The sequence below is a fragment of the Ceratotherium simum genome, chromosome 30 (assembly GCF_057802395.1).
Source record: "Ceratotherium simum simum isolate JZ-2026a chromosome 30, ASM5780239v1, whole genome shotgun sequence".
NCBI classification, from domain to species: Eukaryota; Metazoa; Chordata; class Mammalia; order Perissodactyla; family Rhinocerotidae; genus Ceratotherium; species Ceratotherium simum.
The window spans coordinates 18,490,044-18,509,851 of NC_141929.1; the positions used below are offsets into that span (position 1 = coordinate 18,490,044).

Sequence of the window (19,808 nt, forward strand, 5' to 3'; positions counted from 1 at the left end):
ACCTATGTTTCTATCTCCAGTGCGTCTTTTGAAACTGGAGTAAAGAGCTAGGTTTCATTAAATACAAAGAGGGAAGAAGTAGCTCAGATACCAGCATTACGTGAGAATCTTTATTTTGACAAATAAGTGCAGTATAAAAAATTTGGCCTGAAAAGTAAAAAAAAGAATAAATATGTTTACAAATTATTGTAGAAATAATACAAAAGAGGGTTAAAATTCTCAGGAAAAACCAAAATGTGTCCAATTGTATAAAGGCTCTTCCCTTGCAAGAAACGGGGATAAAGCTGAAGACCCAGTTTGGTTTTGCTGCTGAAAAACATACAAAATAACTTAGAAAAACCAGTCGAGGTCAAACGTTGTGAGCCCACTACTTGTACCTGCCTATTCTTGATCTGAGGAAAGTTGATGACCCCGGTGCAAGGCAGAGCTGATGGTAGGACAGCCAGGAATTCATCTGGGAGTCCATCCTACATTAACCTTCAAAGCTGAAGAAAAACAAGCCCTTAGTTAAGTCTGAGCTCTGCAGTTGGCTGACCGGATTTCCTCCATTGTAGTGCTCAAAATAGTTTACTTCTTGGCCAGGAAAAACACGGAAGAGCCTGGAACAACTGCCTTCAGCAAATGCCTGCTGCCTCTTCCCAGCCTTCGTGGATTGGGCCCAACATCAACCAGCAGTCTTATCAGAAACTCGAGGTGTGTGTGATGGCAGCAGTGTTGGCTGCACCTGGAAAACCCTTGTGTTCATGGGAGATGAAGGAAAGCACCAGGATTTGCCAATCTGTGGCTCAGAGCACACTTTGTTCCTTGGTAGGAAGCACCTGGGCACGCTAGAGGCTTGCCCCCTCTACTACTCTCTACCTTTGTGCTGGTTCTGAGGGATTAGCTGGCCCCTCTGAGAATGGACGTTGTGAGGGAGGGAGAGTGCGAGCAAGCAACTGCAAATCAAAGGCTTAGTCAAGATCCCAGGTTTCAAACCCAAGAGCTGATAACGGTCTATGGATTGCAAATCTCTAGAAAATAGCCTTCCCTCACTTCCCCCCAAAAAACAGAGGGAAATCAAACAGCCCCAAGAGGAGTGAGAGAGAAAGCAAGAACTTTAGGATTTAGAACCAATTCCATCTTCCAGTTTGGTTCCTGGAAAGAAGCAAGCAGATGCAGTAGTGACTTTCCACAACTTGGCTGTAAGAATTCCCTGGAGAAGCCACTGAGGAGAATGGACAGTCTCAAAGATGACCAGCTTGGATTTGAGGGTTCACTTAGGAAACACTGAAAAGCTTTCCAGTAGAGACGATTGTCAAGAACTGTAGCCTGAAAGTCATGCATGCTACCCAGCTGCCAAGGAATCTGCCCAAGCAGTTCCAAAATACTAGCCAATTTGGTCAGACCAGCTCCCACTGGTTTTTCGCCCATGTGCTGAGGGCAGGCTTGCCTATTGCAGAGGGGTCTATGAGAGTCCAGGCTCTGCCTCACTTTCCGCCTGAAAAACTTGCCTGATGATGAGGAGGATGGAAGAGGTAACTGCCTCACCTTGAAGAAAGATAAGTGAGGAGGCTTAGGCTTAGAGCTGAATTTGAGAGGAATTTGGGAGCATACAAGTTGAAATACCCGAGCCCTTACTTCCTTTCTGAGCATGTTGGGGTTTAATCTTCCGGGTAGATGATGAAAAAATCTCTTACCAGCAGAGATCCCAGAAAAGCTAATCCAGACATCTGGGCAATTTCCAGGTGGAATGCCCTCAGCCCAAGGCCTCCATATAGTCCATGGCCTTTAGCACCACCACCAGTTTTCATTCCTCCTGGCAAACTTTCCTCACACATATGTACGCTTAAAAGTAATTCAGTGCTAACTCCCTGCTAGTTTGGCTCATCCTTGAGATGCTGAGACATGGAATGGGGTGCATCACATAATAAAGCACCATTCCTGGACCCTGTTTTCTGATACCCAAAGATGAGGTTTCTGGGCCTTGTAGTTCAGGCACAATCTTATTGCATTGATAACTAGATTGAGGGGGGACACATTACTAGCTGGCCCAGATCTCAGAAATTCTCCCACCACCTCTGGTTGTGCTCAGATGGACTAAGAGAACCCCTTCCCATAGGCTGTCATTGCTCACTTACCTATCAGAAGTTGCCCCTGAATGGAACTTACTGTTTGGTTTAGCACTTTTGAGTTCTCTCTGGATCCCTGGGGAGGAAGTGGAATCTTTCCCAGAGACCACCATGCATGCAGAGGCAAGCAGGCAGGCAGCCTGAAAACATGTCTCCTGAGCCCCCCTGAGCTGGAATCAGTGTTGCTTCCTCTGAGCAGAACTGCCCAAGGCCATACTACGGTCACCAATCTTTGCACTTCATATTTGTCCTTTGGACCATTAAGAAACTAAAACAGCACTCCCTCCCTCCCACCATGTGTTTTCTCTTCCATTCCCCTTCCCTCCCTTACCCATTGCACTTTTCCCGCTCTGCTTGGGGGCTATGTCACACCTCAGCAAAAGCTAAGCTATACTGCTCTGGCTTCTTCCCACATCGCCGGGCAATGATAGCCAGATACAGCATGAGGAGGGCCACCCAGTAGCAGCCATACAGGATGGCCCCAGAGACAAGGAAGGCTAGCTCTGTCTCACTGAACAGATCCTGGCAATAAGCTGTATAGGCCAGCCCTCCCAGAAGGACTGCCACCCAGATGGACACAGGGATGAGGCCAATGAAGTTCACCACAATGGTTTTTCGGCCAGAGGTGCCCCAGCCAGACTTGTTGATGGTAGCAATGGCAAAGATCTTGGCTGGCAGGAGGCTGGACATATAGAGAAGGGAGTAGAGGGACATGAAGATCATCTCTGCATTGCCCCGAAGGAAGCAGGCATAGGTAGCCTTGATAATGCCCACCAGCTGCACCGTCAGCAGGAAGAGGAGAATGTTCCAGATGCGCCCACGGTAGAAAAGCTGTATGACTGTGGCAATGAGGAAGAAGGGGAAGAAACCTGTGACCACTGATTCGTAGGTCATCCAGAGGTGGTGCTTATGGAACCACAGAGAGTTGTAGAGCCACTCTCGGAAGTAAGACTTGCTCCAGCGGGTCTGCTGGTTGAGCCACCGGAGGTACTTGGTGGGGGTCTCTGTGAGGCACTTGGAGCGCGCTGTATACTTAGTCCTGTACCCAAGGCTGAGGACTCGGTTGGTGAGGTGCCGGTCATCCCCAAAGCTGCACTTGCTGCCTAGGAACTTCTGATGGTACCAGTCCTCCAAGAATTGCTGGAGGAGGCTGTTGCGGTACATGCCCAAGGGCCCACTGATACACTGCACACAGCCAAAGTAGGACTGGCAGGCCCGCTCCACGTTGAAGGCCATCCAGTACCGCACGCTGCTCAGGAAGGAGATCCACGAATCATACTTGTTGAGGATCTGTAAGGGAACCAGAGATGCTAGGCCCCCTCACCTGACGACATGAGCCCCAGGAGACACCAGAGAGGCCTCCTTTCCCTGAGTTCTGTAGCCCATTGCTTAAATTTCTGGCCATCAGTCCTAGCCCAGCCAGAGCTTGGAAACCTGAGGCTCAGAGGAGCCAACCACACCTGGTTACTCTCCCAAGCACCAGCCCCACCTCTCCACTGTGTCATCTACACTGATTGTCCCAGTGAAGTTGCTTGCAGTCAAAGCCGCCATCAATTTCAGGAGGCAGCCTGTGGCGGTGGCAGAGAGGAGGGCTTGAAAAAGATGCAAAGCAACATCCCAGCCACCCATCCTGACCCTTCTGCAGTTGGAAAGCTTCTTGGCAAGACATGGTCTGTTGCCAGCAGTGCCCTCAAGATCTGGCCCCTCATTCTTACCATACTGCCCAGAGCTCTTCAGCACAACTTCCTAAGAGCAAGGGTTTCTCAAGGGTATAACTTTGGAGGTGCTTGCTACACCACCGGCCAAAAAGAAGGCACCCTCCAGGATCGATGGATTCCAAATACTGTGCCCCTCCCAGCAGCACAGGCTTTCTACATATCTGTTAAGTGATTTTTTTCCCTCAGGTTGAAAAAGAGCAGGAAAGGGGCAAGTGAGCCCTTTGATACCAGTGACAACTGTCAAAGAGGAACTTCCCCCTCCCCCCAATACTAGGAAGTCAAGATGCCCATTTCCCAGCATATCCAGTTGGATTAGGAAGCAGAAAGAGTCCAGACCCCCACCCCCAGGAATCCTTGGTTACTTCTTACTTGGACATCTCCCCCAACTCCCCCTACTTGGGGGTCCTCCTCCAGGACTCGAAGCATCTCAATGGTGCAGGCTGGATCCAGCACAGTGTCAGAGTCACACACCTGCAGAGGGAGTGCACTGTCAGCCCATTGTGACCTCAGGTCTACACACACACACACACACACACACACACACGCCAGGCTGCTCACTGCCTGAGGGACATAACCCCCTTCGACAGCTACTAGGCTGAGAGAGAAAGCCAGGAGACTGTCAGTGCTGGGCCTGGAAAGAGAAATGCTTAGTACTGCACAAGTTTTTAGCCCCTACAGAGCCAGGCTCCTCAGAAATGCTCTCAAAATATTTCTCTGGGGGTCCTTGGGAAGAAAGGAGGAACAAGTCACTGAAATCAGATGACAGGCACAGTGGCTAGACCAAGGCCAGCAGACACTCCTCAGAAGGCCAAGAAATGGCTCTTGCCAGATGCTGCTGGCCAAAGCTCTCCCATAAGATTATTAACAGGGTCTTCCCTGTTTCAGGCTCTGGCCTCTTGGACAACTCACAGCCTAAGTGGAGGACGTATCTACTTAGTTACAGGTCCCCCACTGACATGGCGGCCAAGGGCTGCTCTCGCCTGGATTCTCCTCTGGGCTATGAACACTTACCCTGGTGGCTGACTCCTGGTCGGTTTTCTAGAAAATTACTGATGGTAGAAAGAACCCAGTTAACCATTGGGCAGGGGAATTGGTTTCCTGACCCCTGACAGGGCAAAGAACAGTATCCACAGATGGGGCCAAACCCAGTTCTGCAAAAGCTTAAAATTCTTTGACTAAAGCTGCTAATTGAGAGCCCATTAACCTGCAGGAAGGGGGCTGCTGCCCCCCATACCTCAGCCCTACCCAGCTTTCTCCATGTTAGAAGACTTGGTGGCCACAGACAAGCAGCAGTAAGAGGCTGAGGGGGGAACCAGGCAGAGCCATCACCCTGCTCCCTCCTTCCTCCCCACCGACACATCCTTACATCCGAAGGTCCCAGGAAGGTCCCAGGGAGCCTCAGGCCAGACTCCCAGAGCCTCCTCAGCTTATAGGCCAAGCTTCCCAGTGCTGCTGGTCTCAGAGCTGCTTCCTGCCCTGACCCTAACCCATTCTTCACGCTGCTCAGCTTCATCACTCCAGGGAGGTCTTCCCAGCTGAGCAGGGTTAGGGGTTAGAGCTCTTGGCTGCTTGGGTTTCCTCCACTGGCTGGGGCAGGGTTGTCTCCCACAGAGGGAAAGGCATACCCTCAGCAGGGCTGTTGGAAGACAGGCTGAAATCCACTGAGAGTTCACTGACTCCAGCTCAGGGCTGCCCCAGGCAGTAAGCCCAGAGCCGAAAAGAGAAAGGCTGGCTCAGGTGTGTGAGCCACCAGAACAAACAGGAAATGCTCAGGAAAGGAAGATGTGTGGTAGAGCAGGTCTGGGGGGATCCCCTGCTTCTAGAGAGTGGGTGACAGTCACTGGGGCTGGAGTATGTTCCAGGGCTCAGGGCTTTTTCTAAGCCTTCCAAGTCCCCAGGAAAGTTTCAAAGGTCCCTCAACCCTAGGTGAACTGCAGAACCAAGAACTGCCTCACGTCCCTCTCTTAAAGGCTGAGGAGGTCCTTGGGGCTAGGAAGACAGAAAAATCACAACTCTCGTGTGAGAATGCAACTTTGAAAAGAGCCAAAACCAAAAAATCTGTAGCAAGCTATTTTTAGGTGAGTACAATATAGAAAATTTAAATATTGGAGTACTCAACATGCTGTCAGCAAGACTCAGTTGGTACACAGGCGGCTACCACAATGGCAGCTGTTCATTCAAGTGATGGGCAAAACCCTCTGGCATGTGCGGAGAAGGGCAGAAACACAGGAGTGGTCCAGATGCTGGGCCAGAAATCTGGGGTCCTGGGTGTCAGTCTCTACTTGGTATTGAAATGTGTGAGCTTTACTCAGTTCTCTCTAGGTTTTGTTATTTGAAAATTGGAGCTGTGTTAACCTTATCAACCTAATAAGATTTCCAGGCTGGTGTCAATGATCCCTTTCACTGGAAGCTAGGCAGGGTCTGTTCAGGGTCCTGGCCCTGCCAAGACTGCTGCAGGCTCAGGCTGGGGGATGATTCGCACCTGTGTCCCCCCACCTCACAGATACGAATTTGACACCAGGAAGAGGACTTTTTGGCCTATAACTAAAATAATATTTGAGTGTTTTGGAGCATGATTTCTTTTGCTCTTCACCACACTTCTTTATGAAGAGGCTCATCTTATGTTGCCAAGGGCGAGACAGTATTGCACAATGGATGAAGGCAGACTTCAAACAGACTGCCTGGGCTCAAACCCTGGCTCTGCACCATACTGCTGTGTAACATTAGGCAAGTTACTTAGCCTCTCTGTGCTTCAGGTTCACCTATGAGTGGAAATAATAATATTTACCCCCAGGAGATTTATGAGGATTAAAAGAACTAATATGTATGAAGTGCCTACAACAGTGTCTGGTATGAAGTAAATGCTATACACCTGTTTGCTATTATTATTATTATAGGGATACCAATCAGAAACCTACCCAAGTCACAGAGCCAAGTAACAGCAGAGACAGGATTCCATCCATCCATCTTTTTGACCTTAGGACTGCTGTTCAGAACCATTATGCCTTGTTGCCTTCTTAAGTGCAGAGGAGGGATGTGCACAACACAAGGGACCTAGACTGGACCTCAAATCCCAGGAGGAGAGTTTGCTTGGCTGGCTGGACACATCCACATGTCCATACACTCCTAGAGAGGCATCCTTACCTGAATGTAGTCCACCGAATCACCAAGGGCCTTGAAGGCTGTGTACATGACCTCTCGCTTGCCTCCCCACTTCTGCATGATGCATGAGAAGGTGCTGGCCCGCACCACATCCCGCACACGGTCCATGCCCTCCTGCAGACTGGCCTCTGTCTCCCCTTCACCCGCCTCATGGAAGTTGTTGCGCCACACAAAGAAGCCGGCTTGCTCGGTGCCACCTAGCACCTCATGGAAGATGTCTAGCATGTAGGCGTCCTCCTGGCGATTGCCATCTACCACCATGACCACCTTGAGGTCAGGGAAGGCGATGCGCTGGGCCGAGCGCAGGCACTTGCGCAAGTAGTCGGGGTCCTCTTGGTATGCAGCGATGCAGAGTGCCACTGAGCGCCGCAGCGGGGAGGGCAGCTTCAGTGGCCGGCCTGCCCGCCGCATGCGCCGGTGCTCCAGGAAGGCAAACAGGCTCTGGATGAGCAGGTGCAGGCCCAGGATGGCACCATACAGGCCGAAGGACAAGTAGTGCTTTTCTGTATGGATGAACTGGTAGCCTGTCACATAAGCTGCCAGGATGCCACCCAGCACTGCCAGGGCAAACAGGCTGGTGCCCACCACACGCAGTGCTGTTGACAGCTGCACCGGCATCTGGTGGGAGAAGGCAGGAGATGGGGGGTCAGGCAGGAGGCAGCATTTCCAGTCAGGGGGAGCAGGGGCATCTTCTCTGGGCCTAGCCCTAGAACAGGGGAAATGACCTACTAATAAGAACCATTACCATTTATTGAGCTTGACTAAGACTGTTTGTAGACTCAGAATCTAGGCTCCTGGGGTTCAAATCCCACTTCTGCCACATACTATCTGTGTGACTGTGTTCTGCCCCTTAGTTAATCCACCTGTAAAATGTGGACTGCGGCACTAACCTCGTAGCATCTTTGAGGGTTAAATGGGTTCCCTATGTGAAGCACTTAGAGTAGGATTTATTATTGTTAGACAAATCAGAAGCCAGGGAGAGCTATGTGATACCCCGCTGGTGGATGGCAGAACTGGGATCTACCTGACCCAAAGCTCTTCTAGGCAAGCTTCAGTAGAGGTGAGCCTGAGGCCAGAGGCAGCTCTGAGCATCTGAGGGGCCAGAGAGAGGGAGGGCCAAGGCAGGTAGGCAGCCTCTACCTGTACCCACTAGGAGACTGCACGCTGGGAGGGGAATATTCACCAGTAAAGGACAGCCACCAATGAGGGCCATGAAGAAAGTGGGGGAAGAAAAGACAAGAAACAGCAGGAAACATAAAAAGGCACCAGGGAAAAAAGGAAATAGCTTCCCTTTCTTGAAACAGCGAAATCAGTAAGAGAAAGTTTCCGTGTTCTCTGCTTTCTCACCTTTTTCTCATTTACTTGAGGGGCAGGAAAGAAAAGGAAAGTGACTGGGAAAAGCAGACAAGGGAAAGAGGAAATGAGAGCTGGGGTGTGGACAGCCCTCCTGGAAGGCCAGCACTCGGGCATCAGAAGCAACTGCAGCTACCACTGCAGCAGCCTGGGAGGGGTGGCTGCCTGGGAAGCCCCATCTACTTGGTCCTAGTGCCCGCATGGAATCTCTATGCTCGTCCCCCTGCCCGCAGCTCCTGGAAATGCTGCCAGGTTTCATTTGCAACTAAGTCAGGGCACCTAGCATCTGCCCAGTTGGAAACAGCTGTGTTTTAATGCAAAGAGCCTAGCACTGGGCACCAGAAGACTTGTGCTTGACACACAGCTCTACTCCATCCTGGCTGCCTGACCTTGCCCAAGTTTCTCTGAGACTTAGTATCCCCCCAATGAGGGGTTCCAATGGTTTCTTGCTCCACAGGGCTCAGGTAAATCATTTCACTGAAAATGGAAGCACTTCCAGCTCTGAAGGACAACCCAAGTGGGAAGGCTGATGGGTGAGGGGGGAAGGCTGATGAGCACAGCTCCCCACTTCCTTTCTGAGGCCTTCTCCCCATCTCCTCTCCTTGCCACCTGCCTGATCTGGAGAATCCTGTTTCCACCACCACCACCCACCTTCTACAGACAATGAGGTCTCACTTCCAAGCTTGCTCCAACTCTAGGTCTCACTGAAACAGACCCCTGACCCACACCCCAACACAAACACACCTTGTCAGGGAAACAGGCACTTAGCCACCTAGGAGGGGTGAGGAACACCAATCACTGCCTAAATCAGCCTGAGACTCAGGTACCAGTAGCATTCCAACAGCTTCCGTTCCGGAAAGTGCTTTTGGCAGCCTCCCTCCTCTGGGAAGCTGGGCCACCCGGCACTCTGCCCTGCTATCCAGGGGAGCTTGCCGGTGCTTCCTCTGCAGGACTTCCAGCCCTCTCTGGGTCCCCGGCACACTGGCACGCACCTGCGGCACAGGGGCCCCCAGGCCCTGCATCCCGCCCAGGAGCAACCCCCGCCCCTTCTAGAGCTTACATGCCGAGGGGGCGCTGCGGGCACCACTGGCTGCCTGTGCTCTGGGAAAGGGCAGGGGGGCGCCAGGCCAGCCCAGCAACGTGCCGGGCCCTGGCGCCCCGCCTCGGTGCAGTCCTAGAGGCGGTGCCCACCAGGTTAATGCACTGGGAAGGCACTCGCCACGCTTCTCATCCCCGCCTGAGCCTCGCCTTCTGGCAAAGGCGGCGTCGGCCACACCCACGTGCCGGTTTCCCACGACCCAGCCGGGAAGGAACGGAAAACCCAAGGAATCAGTCGGACTAGGCCCCTCTCATGCCCTCGGGGCCCCAGCTACCTTGGCAAAGTGTGCCTGCAGACAAAGGCGGCATCCTCGGTGTCGCCAGCCCCCTCCTTCCCCAGGCGGGACCCTCCTTCCCCCGCTCAGGAATTGGAGGCATTACCACGGCACCTCTACCCCACAGAGGACCCAAGAAGGTCCCGCAAGCGGAGGCCCCACGTGAAATCAGGCGGTGGTGTGGGCTCTGGTTGAGGTGCCCCTGTCCAGACGGGGCCGTGTCGCACCAAGCCGAAGGAGGAGAGGCTAGAACGCCTCTTGCCGCCGCCCCTCCACCTCCTTGCTCCTTCGCTCAGAAGGGATGCACGAGAGCTTGGCCCTTGTAGGCTAACGTGCATCCGGCTTCAAGGACACTAGGTTGGGGGCGCTCCCTAAGACCGTCTTCACCCCCTTCCCCAGACGACGGAAGGAGAAAACCCCCAGCCAAGGACGCACACCGCCAGTCTACCCCCGAAACTTTGTGGGGCTGCCCAGTGTGCCGCCTCTCCAGCTGACAGGTGTGCCCTGCTGCGGGGCCCACACGCGGTGGGATGGAAACTTGCGCCCGGCCGCCCTCCCGGCCCCTCCGAGCCGGCAAGGGAAGGGGAGCCCAGGCCCGCGGATACGTGCGGCTGTGGCCCGGCTGACCCACAGAAGCCGGGCCGCCGAGCGTCTTGGTGCCTGGACAGGTGCGAACCCACGGACCGGGGAGGGGGAGATACTCCAACCAGCCTCGTGCCCCACACCGTCGTCCGCCTCCTAATCCATTCACAAAACCGGGGCCCCAAGGGAGGAAGGGAGGAGAGGCCAGAGGAGAAGAAAGGGAGGAGGGGTCAGTGGGGAAGGGGCTGCAGGAACCGCCGCCGGGAAGCCTGGAGATGCCGCAGCCCTGAGCCTGCCTCCCGGCGCTGGACGCGGCGCCCGCACGGCCGGGGGAGCGGGTGGGGGTCCGCGGGGCTCGGCAAGAGGCACCCCAGAGCCCTGCGCGCCCGGGGCCCCGCGCAGCCCTCGCGCGGCCCGTCCCTCCGAGGCGGCCAGCCGGCCGAGCCCGCGCTCACCGTGCCGCCGGCTGCCCGCGCTCCGGTGCTCAGCAGGCCCGCGGCGGCTCCATGCCCCTCCTCCCGCTCCTCGCCGCCGCCGCGCCTCGCTCCACCGTGCGCCGCCGCCGCCGCGCGCTCCGACTGACAAGCGCCGGCCCCGCCGAGCCGCCTTTAAGTACCCAGCGCGTCCCCGCCGGGAGAGGCGCCCTCCTCCGGCCCTGGGGCCGGGAAAGTTGGGAAGAGTGGGAGGGCTCCCCCGAGGGCCGCGAGGGAGCACCCCCCTTCCCGGCTCGGCCGGAGGAAGCTCCACGCGGCCGGCGCTCGGCGGGACGCCGGGTCCCGCGTGGACGCGGCTCCGCCGGTTCGCGGAGACTCGCAGTCTCTGCGCTCTCGGAAACTGGGTTCCCGCAACGAGGCCAAAGGCCGAGCTCCTCTGTGCTCGCCCTGGGCCAGCTGCCCAGGGGGAGGCGGTCATTGTGCTCAACCTAGAACCTGGACCGTGGTTAACTTTCAATGTAACCCATAGGGACTTCCAAAATGGTTAGTCTCCGTTCTCCCCTCCCCTGCGCCCCGCTCTCTAAGCCTCGAAACCTACTCACCCTGCAAAGCGGGCGAGCGGAGAGAAATCTTCCCCCGGCTTCCACGCGAAGGGGCTGTATAGGGTACTCGTGAAACCCGAGACAGCAGAACCTTCCTGCCGACAAAACAGAGGCGCAGAAGAGAATAATTGTCAAATATAAAAAGACTGGTCAAAGAAGGTGTTAACAATTGTGACAAGCTTAGCTTTGAATTCCGCAGTGGGGCGCTGATGACTTTAAGGCTGTTTGCAAAAGCTGCAAATGGTTTTGCAGGAACCTTGGAAGTTCCGGTGTCTTAAAGCCAAAATCAATTCCTCCTCCCCTTTTTTACACCTTTATTTCGGACATCCATGACCTCCTAAATTCCCAACCGACCCTATCGCCTGTCGCCTGTCGTTTCCAGGTCCCTGGAAGCGGTGCTAGACTTGGATGAGGTGGGGTCGGTCGGGGAGAGGTGGGGAGTGAGCAGAGGAAGGAAGTTTAGCACCAGCTGAACACATTGAGCATCTAAATCTCGGAAAAACTTGAAGAGAAATTATAATTAAAGACTAGTAAAAAATGAATTTACATGTTCTCCAAACATACATGAGATAATGTCCATCACTTCTTCCCAAGCTGCAGGAAATTTATAGGAACCTGAGCTGCAGTCTACAAACTGCTCCTCTCAGAAGTCTTAGGGACTCAGGGACTTGCCTGCCCACCCTCACTCACTCTGGGCCCCAGAGCTCACTCCTCACTCCCCCAGGCAAGCAAAGACCCCTGGCACACCTACTCCACCCATCGCCATCTTGCACTACAGAAATCAAATCATTTCACGCTTTTGCTTGAGAAAATCATCACTAATATGCTACATGGCATAAACATTCTTTTTTGTGTGTGCTTTTTAAAACACACAAAAGTATTAAACCCACAATGGGAATGTGTTCTGAACAACTTCAGACGGGCTATGATAAGAGCTAATAATGCACAGGTTGAGAGAGAAGCACTTGGTTAAGAGGAGGGCTCTGGAGCTGCTTCTGCCACTAGCTGTGTGACACTAACAGTGTCTTCATCCCAGAAATGGGACTGAGTATCTACTGTAAAGATATTAGAAGGATTGAAGAGATTGGCTGAGAGCTAAGTGCTCAGTAAGGTTTGCTCTAGTTACCTTCAACCAGAGAACGGCATCCATTTACCGATGCTATGGATTCTACATACCCATCCCTCCAGGATGTGACACTCGGTGACAAGAAGTTCAGAGAACACTGTTAAGGAAAAATGCCTTCTCTGGATTGCACTATGGATTCCCAGAGCCCTGGGCCACCGCCTCCACATCCAGAGGGCATCACAGAGCCTAGAGTTGCTAGCGGAGCAACTGAAGGAACTGTCTGATCCTGCCTCCCACCCTCATTTGCAATCTGCAACATTTTAGGTCAGGGAAAACAAGCAGGGGCTAGGCGGGAGCAAAAATGAGTGCATCAGCCTGGTGGGGAGCCAATGCCCCATTTAAAGGAGGTGTCCCTGTGAGACAGAGGGCCCAGCATGGTCAGGGCTCTGTTGACAAGAAATCCAGATTTTTATGTGAACTCTTCTAATTTTTAAGTGTTGGCAACTATTTCAAATGTTGGAGTTAAGAAAAACACTCCACAGGCCAGGCAAAATGTGTCTGTAAGTCATATCCAGCCAACTGGCTGCTTGAAAGCGACCTGTTTAGAAGCTTAAGAAATAGAGCAGCCAGTTTGGAAAGATCCCGTCTGCCCTCAGCACAACAGCAACATGACTTCTCTGGGTGCAAGTTTCCTGGGTCTGCTCCAGGATCATCTCATGCCTAGTTAATTTCTAAGGCTCCAAATTTATCCCACAGGCTTATTGCCTACCTCACTCAGCTAGCTTTTATGGTGGTGGGCTGGTACAGCACCACCTCACTAGTCAATTAAAACCTCTTAAATGAACAGCAGGTCCAGATGCAACATCATCAGTATAGTAAACACTCTGCCCATACCAATTGGCTGGGCCCCCTAAATGGCTTCCCCTGGGGAGCAGATTCTCTTTTTCTGATCTGCAGGGCCAGCGACCTGGTATTATCAGACAGCTGGAAGAGTTTTTACCTTTGTGGCCAGTCTATGCCAGGGAGGATTTGACTGTAATTAGCATCCAGTTTTCAGTGCCCTATTTGTATTTATCTCTTCAGGGGGAGGTGGGTAGGGGAATCTTTAAGGGGCTGGTACAATAAAGGTCAAGTTTATCTCTGCTTACCACTGGGGATTTAGAAATAGGACTAATTCCACACTCAATCATTTAAAAATGTGAATTCAGATGTTGCTGAATTGGCTTTTACACAGGTTCCAGAGGATAAGCCTCCCTGTTTGACTCAGTAGTAGAAGATTTGTGCTGTATTTCAGCATTCATTTAACATACACTGAAGCCTTGCTCTGAGCAGAGAACAGTGCTTAGGCACTGGGAAGTCTCAGGCTGGTCCCTGTTGTCTAGATGGTTATCCATTTTGAAGACAAATACACTTGAAAAATTAAGTCACCATACAAGGCAGTTTATAATGCAATGTTTTTTTTTGTTTTTTAATAATTTTATTTATTTATTTTTTTCCCCCAAAGCCCCAGTAGATAGTTGTATGTCATAGCTGCACATCCTTCTAGTTGCTGTATGTGGGACGCGGCGTCAGCATGGCTGGAGAAGCGGTGCGTCGGTGCGCGCCCGGGATCGAACCTGGGCAGCCAGCAGCGGAGCACGCACACTTAACCGCTAAGCCACGGGGCCGGCCCTATGATGCAATGTTGATGAAAGATCCAACCCGAAGAGTTGAAGGGTTTCAGGAAAGAGATCTCTGTGAGCTGGAATAGGCTCGGCAGAGTTTCATGGAGAACATGAGCTGACTGTGTGGAGAGGTAAGAGCATTCTAGATGGGAAAAATAGCTTAAGGACAAGAGCAGGTAGAGGAATGGGTGAGGTATGTTTGAAGGATAGCAAAGAAAGGCCTGGATGAAACAAGAAACAGATACTAAAGAACTTGCAACAGTGCCCGCTGTATAGGAAGCACCTGATAAATTCTAGCTGCTGAGGAGGAGGATGCGAGGGGCAGACGACAGAAGGCCTTGAATGACCAAATAAGGAGTGTGGATTTTACCCTGCAGGTGATGGAGAACTACTGAAGATGTCTGAGCAAAGTACTAATAGGTGACAAGTATTCTTTGGAGACAGCACAGCCGGTGGTATTTTGGGGTAAGGACAAGGAATGGGTGTAGGAGACCTGTTAGGAGGCGTATAAACCACAACAAAGAGCCGAGAAGGGGAAGCGATGAGAACTGTGGGTGCTGCCTTCAGGAAGTGGAGGTGAGGACAGGCAGTATCAACTACTTTGGGCACAAATGAGGGTAGAGGTGGAGGAATAATCCAGAGAAAGAGACTTCTACAGTTTGGAGGGTGGAAAGGGCCATCCTCAAAGCTTTGGAGGGTTTGTGGTAACTGAAGCTGACAGTTCCACGAACAAAGATTTCACCTTTCCACTAATTTTCAAATCCAAACTCAGGAAATGCTCAAATACCTTGCACCAATAGGAGTCTGCCATTCAATCTCTCTTGTCATCACTGGTGCTTGAAGCTGCAGGACAAGGCTGCCAGTAACCAGGTATTGCTCTGCTCTGCTGGTCTCCTAGAGAGTGACTGGGCGGGGGAGGGGAGAAGGAATATTCTCGCTCTAGAGGCTGCCTCCTCACCCTCTGACCTCACGCTCCAGTGCTCCTCGATGGCATCCAGCCCACAGCTTCTAGCGAAGCAAAGCAGAATGGGGGATGGCAGCCAAGCTACCAAGTCTCCCCCAATCCCTCCAGGCTTCCTCCCATCAGCTTCCCCTGGGCTGACCACAATCAAAACCTCTCGAAGCTAATGAAAGTGAATGTAAACTGGCCTCCAAAGAGTAGCAGGTTATGTCCCCCAGCTGACTAAATAGGGCTTTCTCTTCAAGGCAGCTTAATCTGCAATACTAGTTAATACATAATTCAAAGTGGAAAGTGTGTGCCTTGACTACAGCAAGGCAGCTACTACCAAACAAAGTTATCCTTTCATAACTCTCCCCTCTTACTGACAAGTACTCTGTAATCAGTACCATTTCTAGGTGCCATGTTTGAAGAAGCAGGTGTAAGGACTTTTCTGTGCTGGAGTTCCAATGGTGAGATTTTAACTCTAGTCTCTCGCTCTCTCTCCTTGGATGGAAGAGTCGTTTTCATTTCAAATTAAGGGGCCTCCGCTCTGCTGGCAGCAGAGCAGTCAGCCCCTACGAAGGGGCCAGGTTCTTTTATGCTGGCTTGAAGGTCAGGATTAGGAGGGCGCACCAGAACGATACTGAATATCAAACCAGACCTGGAGGTGCTTTTCTTGGAATGCTGAACAGAAAAAGCTCTTCCCGGCCATCTTTCCTTTCTTTCTCTCCCCTAGGTGACTGCAGAAAAAAATCCAGAAGGTGATTTTCAACCATAATCTACCTTCTTGGAGAAATACTGTGCGGCTACTAAAAATTATGTTCACAAAGAGGATGTAGGAATACGCAAAAACACTGATAATGCAATGCTAAGTAAAAAAGGCAGGATACAAAATTGTCACATATGAATGACTACATTTATGTTGTTGTTTTCTTTTAAATCCTATGAATTAAAAGGCAGGAGAGAAGTTCACCCAGGTGTTAAGATCAGGTTTGTTTGGGTGGTAGAAAATGGTTTTTTTTCTCTTTGTCTTTTCCTCTATATTCTCCAAATTTTCTATTAATAAGTATAATAATTTTGTAATGAAAACGTATTTTGAAATGATATGAATTGTAAGTTCACAGAATTTCCCTCTGAGCTGGGACTGGGTGGGGCACAGCCTCTATCACACGTGCGTTCATGTGAGAAAGGTTTGGCCACCTCAGTCCACAAAGAAAGCAGGGAAGTTGGGAGGGCCAGGATATGGGATTAGTGGTAGCCAAACTTGAGTGATTTTCTTTATTTAGATCCCTCCCACTGTTCCTTTGAGAGAATTTAGCAGGGAAGGGAGGTATGTAGAGCTGTGCTAGCTCATCCAGCACCTTTGCGTGAATTATAAAAAGACTCCTTCCTCCTGGCAGCACAGCCCCGAGCAGGGCACATGCTTTGCCTGGCACACCCCAGCTGGTGTCAGCCCCCACTCACACCCTCATCCAGGCTCACAGTGATCCTGGGTAAGGGAGGGAGGCGCACAGAAATATGGGCTCTAGGAGTACGCTAAAAGGATGCTTTTCCTGAAAAAAGCGTTTCCAAGAATAATGATGTCAACAGCATTGCACTGCTGCCCGAGGAAGCCCCAGGGAGAGGTTCTGTCCTCTGGGTGTTGTAAACCTAGCCTCATGCAAGCACCCATGTGCAGGGCCACACCCACACGTGCACATAACTCACTGCACACGAAATGGACACACGCGAACTTACTCACTACACAAGTGCACACGCACTTTCCCAGATCTTAGCAGAAGGCAACCCCAGTCTACAGTCCCAGTCGCCAGATCAGCAGGAGGGGAACAAATCGCTTAAGGTAAACTTGTTCCAAATTCATTTGGCTCTTGTTACAATAACATCAACCACAGTTCTTAAGTGTGTTGGCACTTCTGCCTTCTGTCCTCTTTCTTGATTAAAGACATCATTAGTCACTGTCACAGAGGAAGTCCAAAGCTGGATCCTTCATAAAAGCAATTAGAGGAGAGCTGAGCGTAGGGGCAGTTCCCATCAGCTCCTTCATGAGGAGGGACCCCCCCGCCAAAGTATGTCCTACTATTTTTTTGGCTAGGACACCTCCCTAACACACACACACAATCTTCTTTTTTCACCAGATAAGCTAATGCAGTTGTTCTCACGTCTGGCTGCTGCACATTAGATTTTAAAACCTGGGGAGCTTTTTAAAAAACACTAATGCCTGGACCCTATCCCAGATCAATTTAGTCAGAATCACTAGGGGTGAGCCCCAGGCCTGATTTTTTTTTTTTAATTCCCTAGATGATTCCATTATTTATTCAGGGTTGAGGACACATCCCGAGGATTCTCCTCAGCTGAGATTTGCGAGTGCATTTCTGGCACTGGGAGGACAGCAGAGAGCCATCCAATTCCCGCGTGAGCTCCAGAGCTACGACTGTCTATCCACTTTCCCCTAGCACCTTGTCTGCCACACCTGTTTGAATTAATGACCTTAAAAACTTAACGATGAACCAAAGAGCTATCAAACCAGAAGGAAAAAAGGAAAAGGAGACAGGATGCTGATTTGAACTGAACATAGGAGGGACAGCCAGGGAGAAACACAGAAGACAGGACCAGATGGGCAGGGTTGGTCCCCACATCTCTGTATCGCACCTGGAATTGGATCGATATAATCTTTTCATTGGCAAAGGTGCTGTCTGCTTTTTTCAGGAGAAATAGGGGAAAACCAGCCAGCCCTTGTCAGTGAGAGGACAGAGCTGCCAAAAACTTGGATTAGCTTTTGTTTTCTAAACAACAGAACCTCTGCACTTTGGGGGCTTTTCCTACCCAAAGGATGGGTTAGGGTAGCGGGTCTGAGCTGCTCTCTTTAGGGGCATGGAGACCCCATGACTCTCTCTCTCACATGGTCCTGGCCTTAGTCACAGAGAAATACCCACATGGCTGATGTTGGAGCCTTTGCAGTCTCTGAACAACACTGATACTCAGTGTCTTGGGGGAGGAGGGGAATCATCCCACCCTCAGCTCTTTGAAGCATCAGCACTACCATTCTTTTAGTCAAGACAGCCTAATTTCAGGAAGCCGCTTCCCTCGGATTAATATGGTCACCATAGTTTTGAAAGTGGGGTGTGGTCTAATAAAGGGGTATGTGTATGTTGGAGGCAGATGGGGAGGGCTTGTTCAAGTTCTAGAGACTCTGGAGGTGCCGAGCAGGCGGCTTTGTTCTCCCCTGCGCCAGGCTGCCTGTGTGTGTGATGACTAGGGCAGCACATCAGAAAAGCCCCACCCAGGCTCTGTTCTGAGCGGGCTTCAGCTCTTCAGGCAGGCAGTGAAGATTAAATCTTGCATCATTTAATAAACCACTTAAAGGCCCAGTAGCTTTTCCTAGTTCCCCAGCAGAGAGGGTGCTCCTGCAGCTCCGCACCGCTCTGCAGGTTGCCCTCTCTGGCTCTGAACAACCCTCACCCTCAGCCGTGCTGCATCTCCATGAGGGAGTTAGGTGCTGCCTTACTGGTTAATACTGGGAACTACTAGTGAATAAAGGGAGAGGTTTCTCTGCTGTAGTGCACTCACGTCTCCCCCTTTTCTCTTTCTCTTCTCATTTGCAAGAACTTACCTCTCTGGACCTTATTTTTCCCTTCTGCAAAAGATGGCCATTAATTTCAGTCTCATTTTTTTCCTCTCAAGGAATGGCATGGAATAGAGTTATTAATGTATATATGCAAGAAAATCAGTTTAAAATGATCCATTGTTACCATTCTGCAAATGAAATCTGAGAACTGAAACTCTGCTTCCAGGAGATGAAAGGGTGAAACAAACCAAAAACAACAACAAACCTTCAAAGGGGCATTTCTGGGCTCTGACTGGAGTTCATGGGAAGACTGGCTACAGTTTCTGTGTTGTACCCACACACACACAACACGGCCCTCTGCCGCCTCTGCTCCCAGGGAGGCAGTCTTACGTGTCTGCTACCTTAGCCACTGCCAGAAAGAACAAGCTTTTCCATAAGCAATTTACAAAAGCCGTCAAAGTAAACCGTCAAAGTACGGAGCAGGTGGGCTGGGGAGCTTTAGCAAATCTCTCCAGCTGCTGGACAAGGTCAAACAGAAGACGTAGAACCAGTGGTGGTGGTTGAGGTTGGGTTTTGATGTAGGAGGACACTATCTGGAGGAATCAGGGTTGAAGTTGAACTTGACTTAGGTGGTCCGTTTAAGCAAGAAGGGAACCACTTTCTTATCCTCACTTATACTGAGAACAGCTGTTTACCATTTGGAACTATAGCATCTGTTGGGTAGCAGCAAAGCACAGTGGTTAAAGGCCCAGCCTTGGGAGCCAGGCTGCCTGGGTCCGAATACTGGTTTGGCTACTTCTCACTAGCTGTGTAATCTGGGGCAAATAATTAGCCTCGTGTGTGCCTCGGTTTTCCCATCTGTAAAACAGGGGTAATAATAATACCTTCCTCACAGGCCCAGTGTGAGGATTTGATGGATTAATATAAGTCCAGTGCACAGAAGAGAATAAGCTCTTTATGGTGTTAACTGATTATTATGTACAACGATTTAGAGCTACAGTCATCATTCATCCTAAGTTTTACAGGATGAAGCCCATACTTTGAGGCGCCATCAGACCCTATGTCTTGAGTCGGGTTTGGAAACTGTTGTCACTATCCTGGGGACACTCCACACCCCATGCAAAGGCATACCCCAAGGCTAAGGACAGAGTCTCAGAGCTGAGAGTCTGGTAAAGCTCACGATTTCTCTCCAGGATGAGCACTTGTAAGCCACTAACCAGTACTTGTAGCTGGAGTATGAC

At 51.2% G+C, this 19,808-nt stretch overlaps 1 protein-coding gene across 2 annotated transcripts; it reads right to left on the minus strand.

Annotated features, from left to right (window-relative positions):
* Positions 1 to 76: 76 nt before the first annotated feature.
* Positions 77 to 11,416, minus strand: HAS3 (hyaluronan synthase 3). Of its 2 annotated transcripts, none has more exons than XM_087420030.1 (4): positions 11,333 to 11,416; positions 6,971 to 7,606; positions 4,196 to 4,297; positions 77 to 3,398 (listed from the first exon to the last, which is right to left on the minus strand). In XM_087420030.1, exons 2-4 carry the CDS (start codon positions 7,604 to 7,606, stop codon positions 2,475 to 2,477), a joined length of 1,662 nt encoding a protein of 553 aa, XP_087276156.1. In that variant the 5' UTR covers positions 11,333 to 11,416; the 3' UTR covers positions 77 to 2,474. The 2 variants fall into 2 exon arrangements, with proteins under 2 accessions (XP_087276156.1, XP_087276157.1); XM_087420031.1 differs by lacking the exon at positions 11,333 to 11,416 and adding an exon at positions 10,752 to 10,809.
* Positions 11,417 to 19,808: the final 8,392 nt, after the last annotated feature.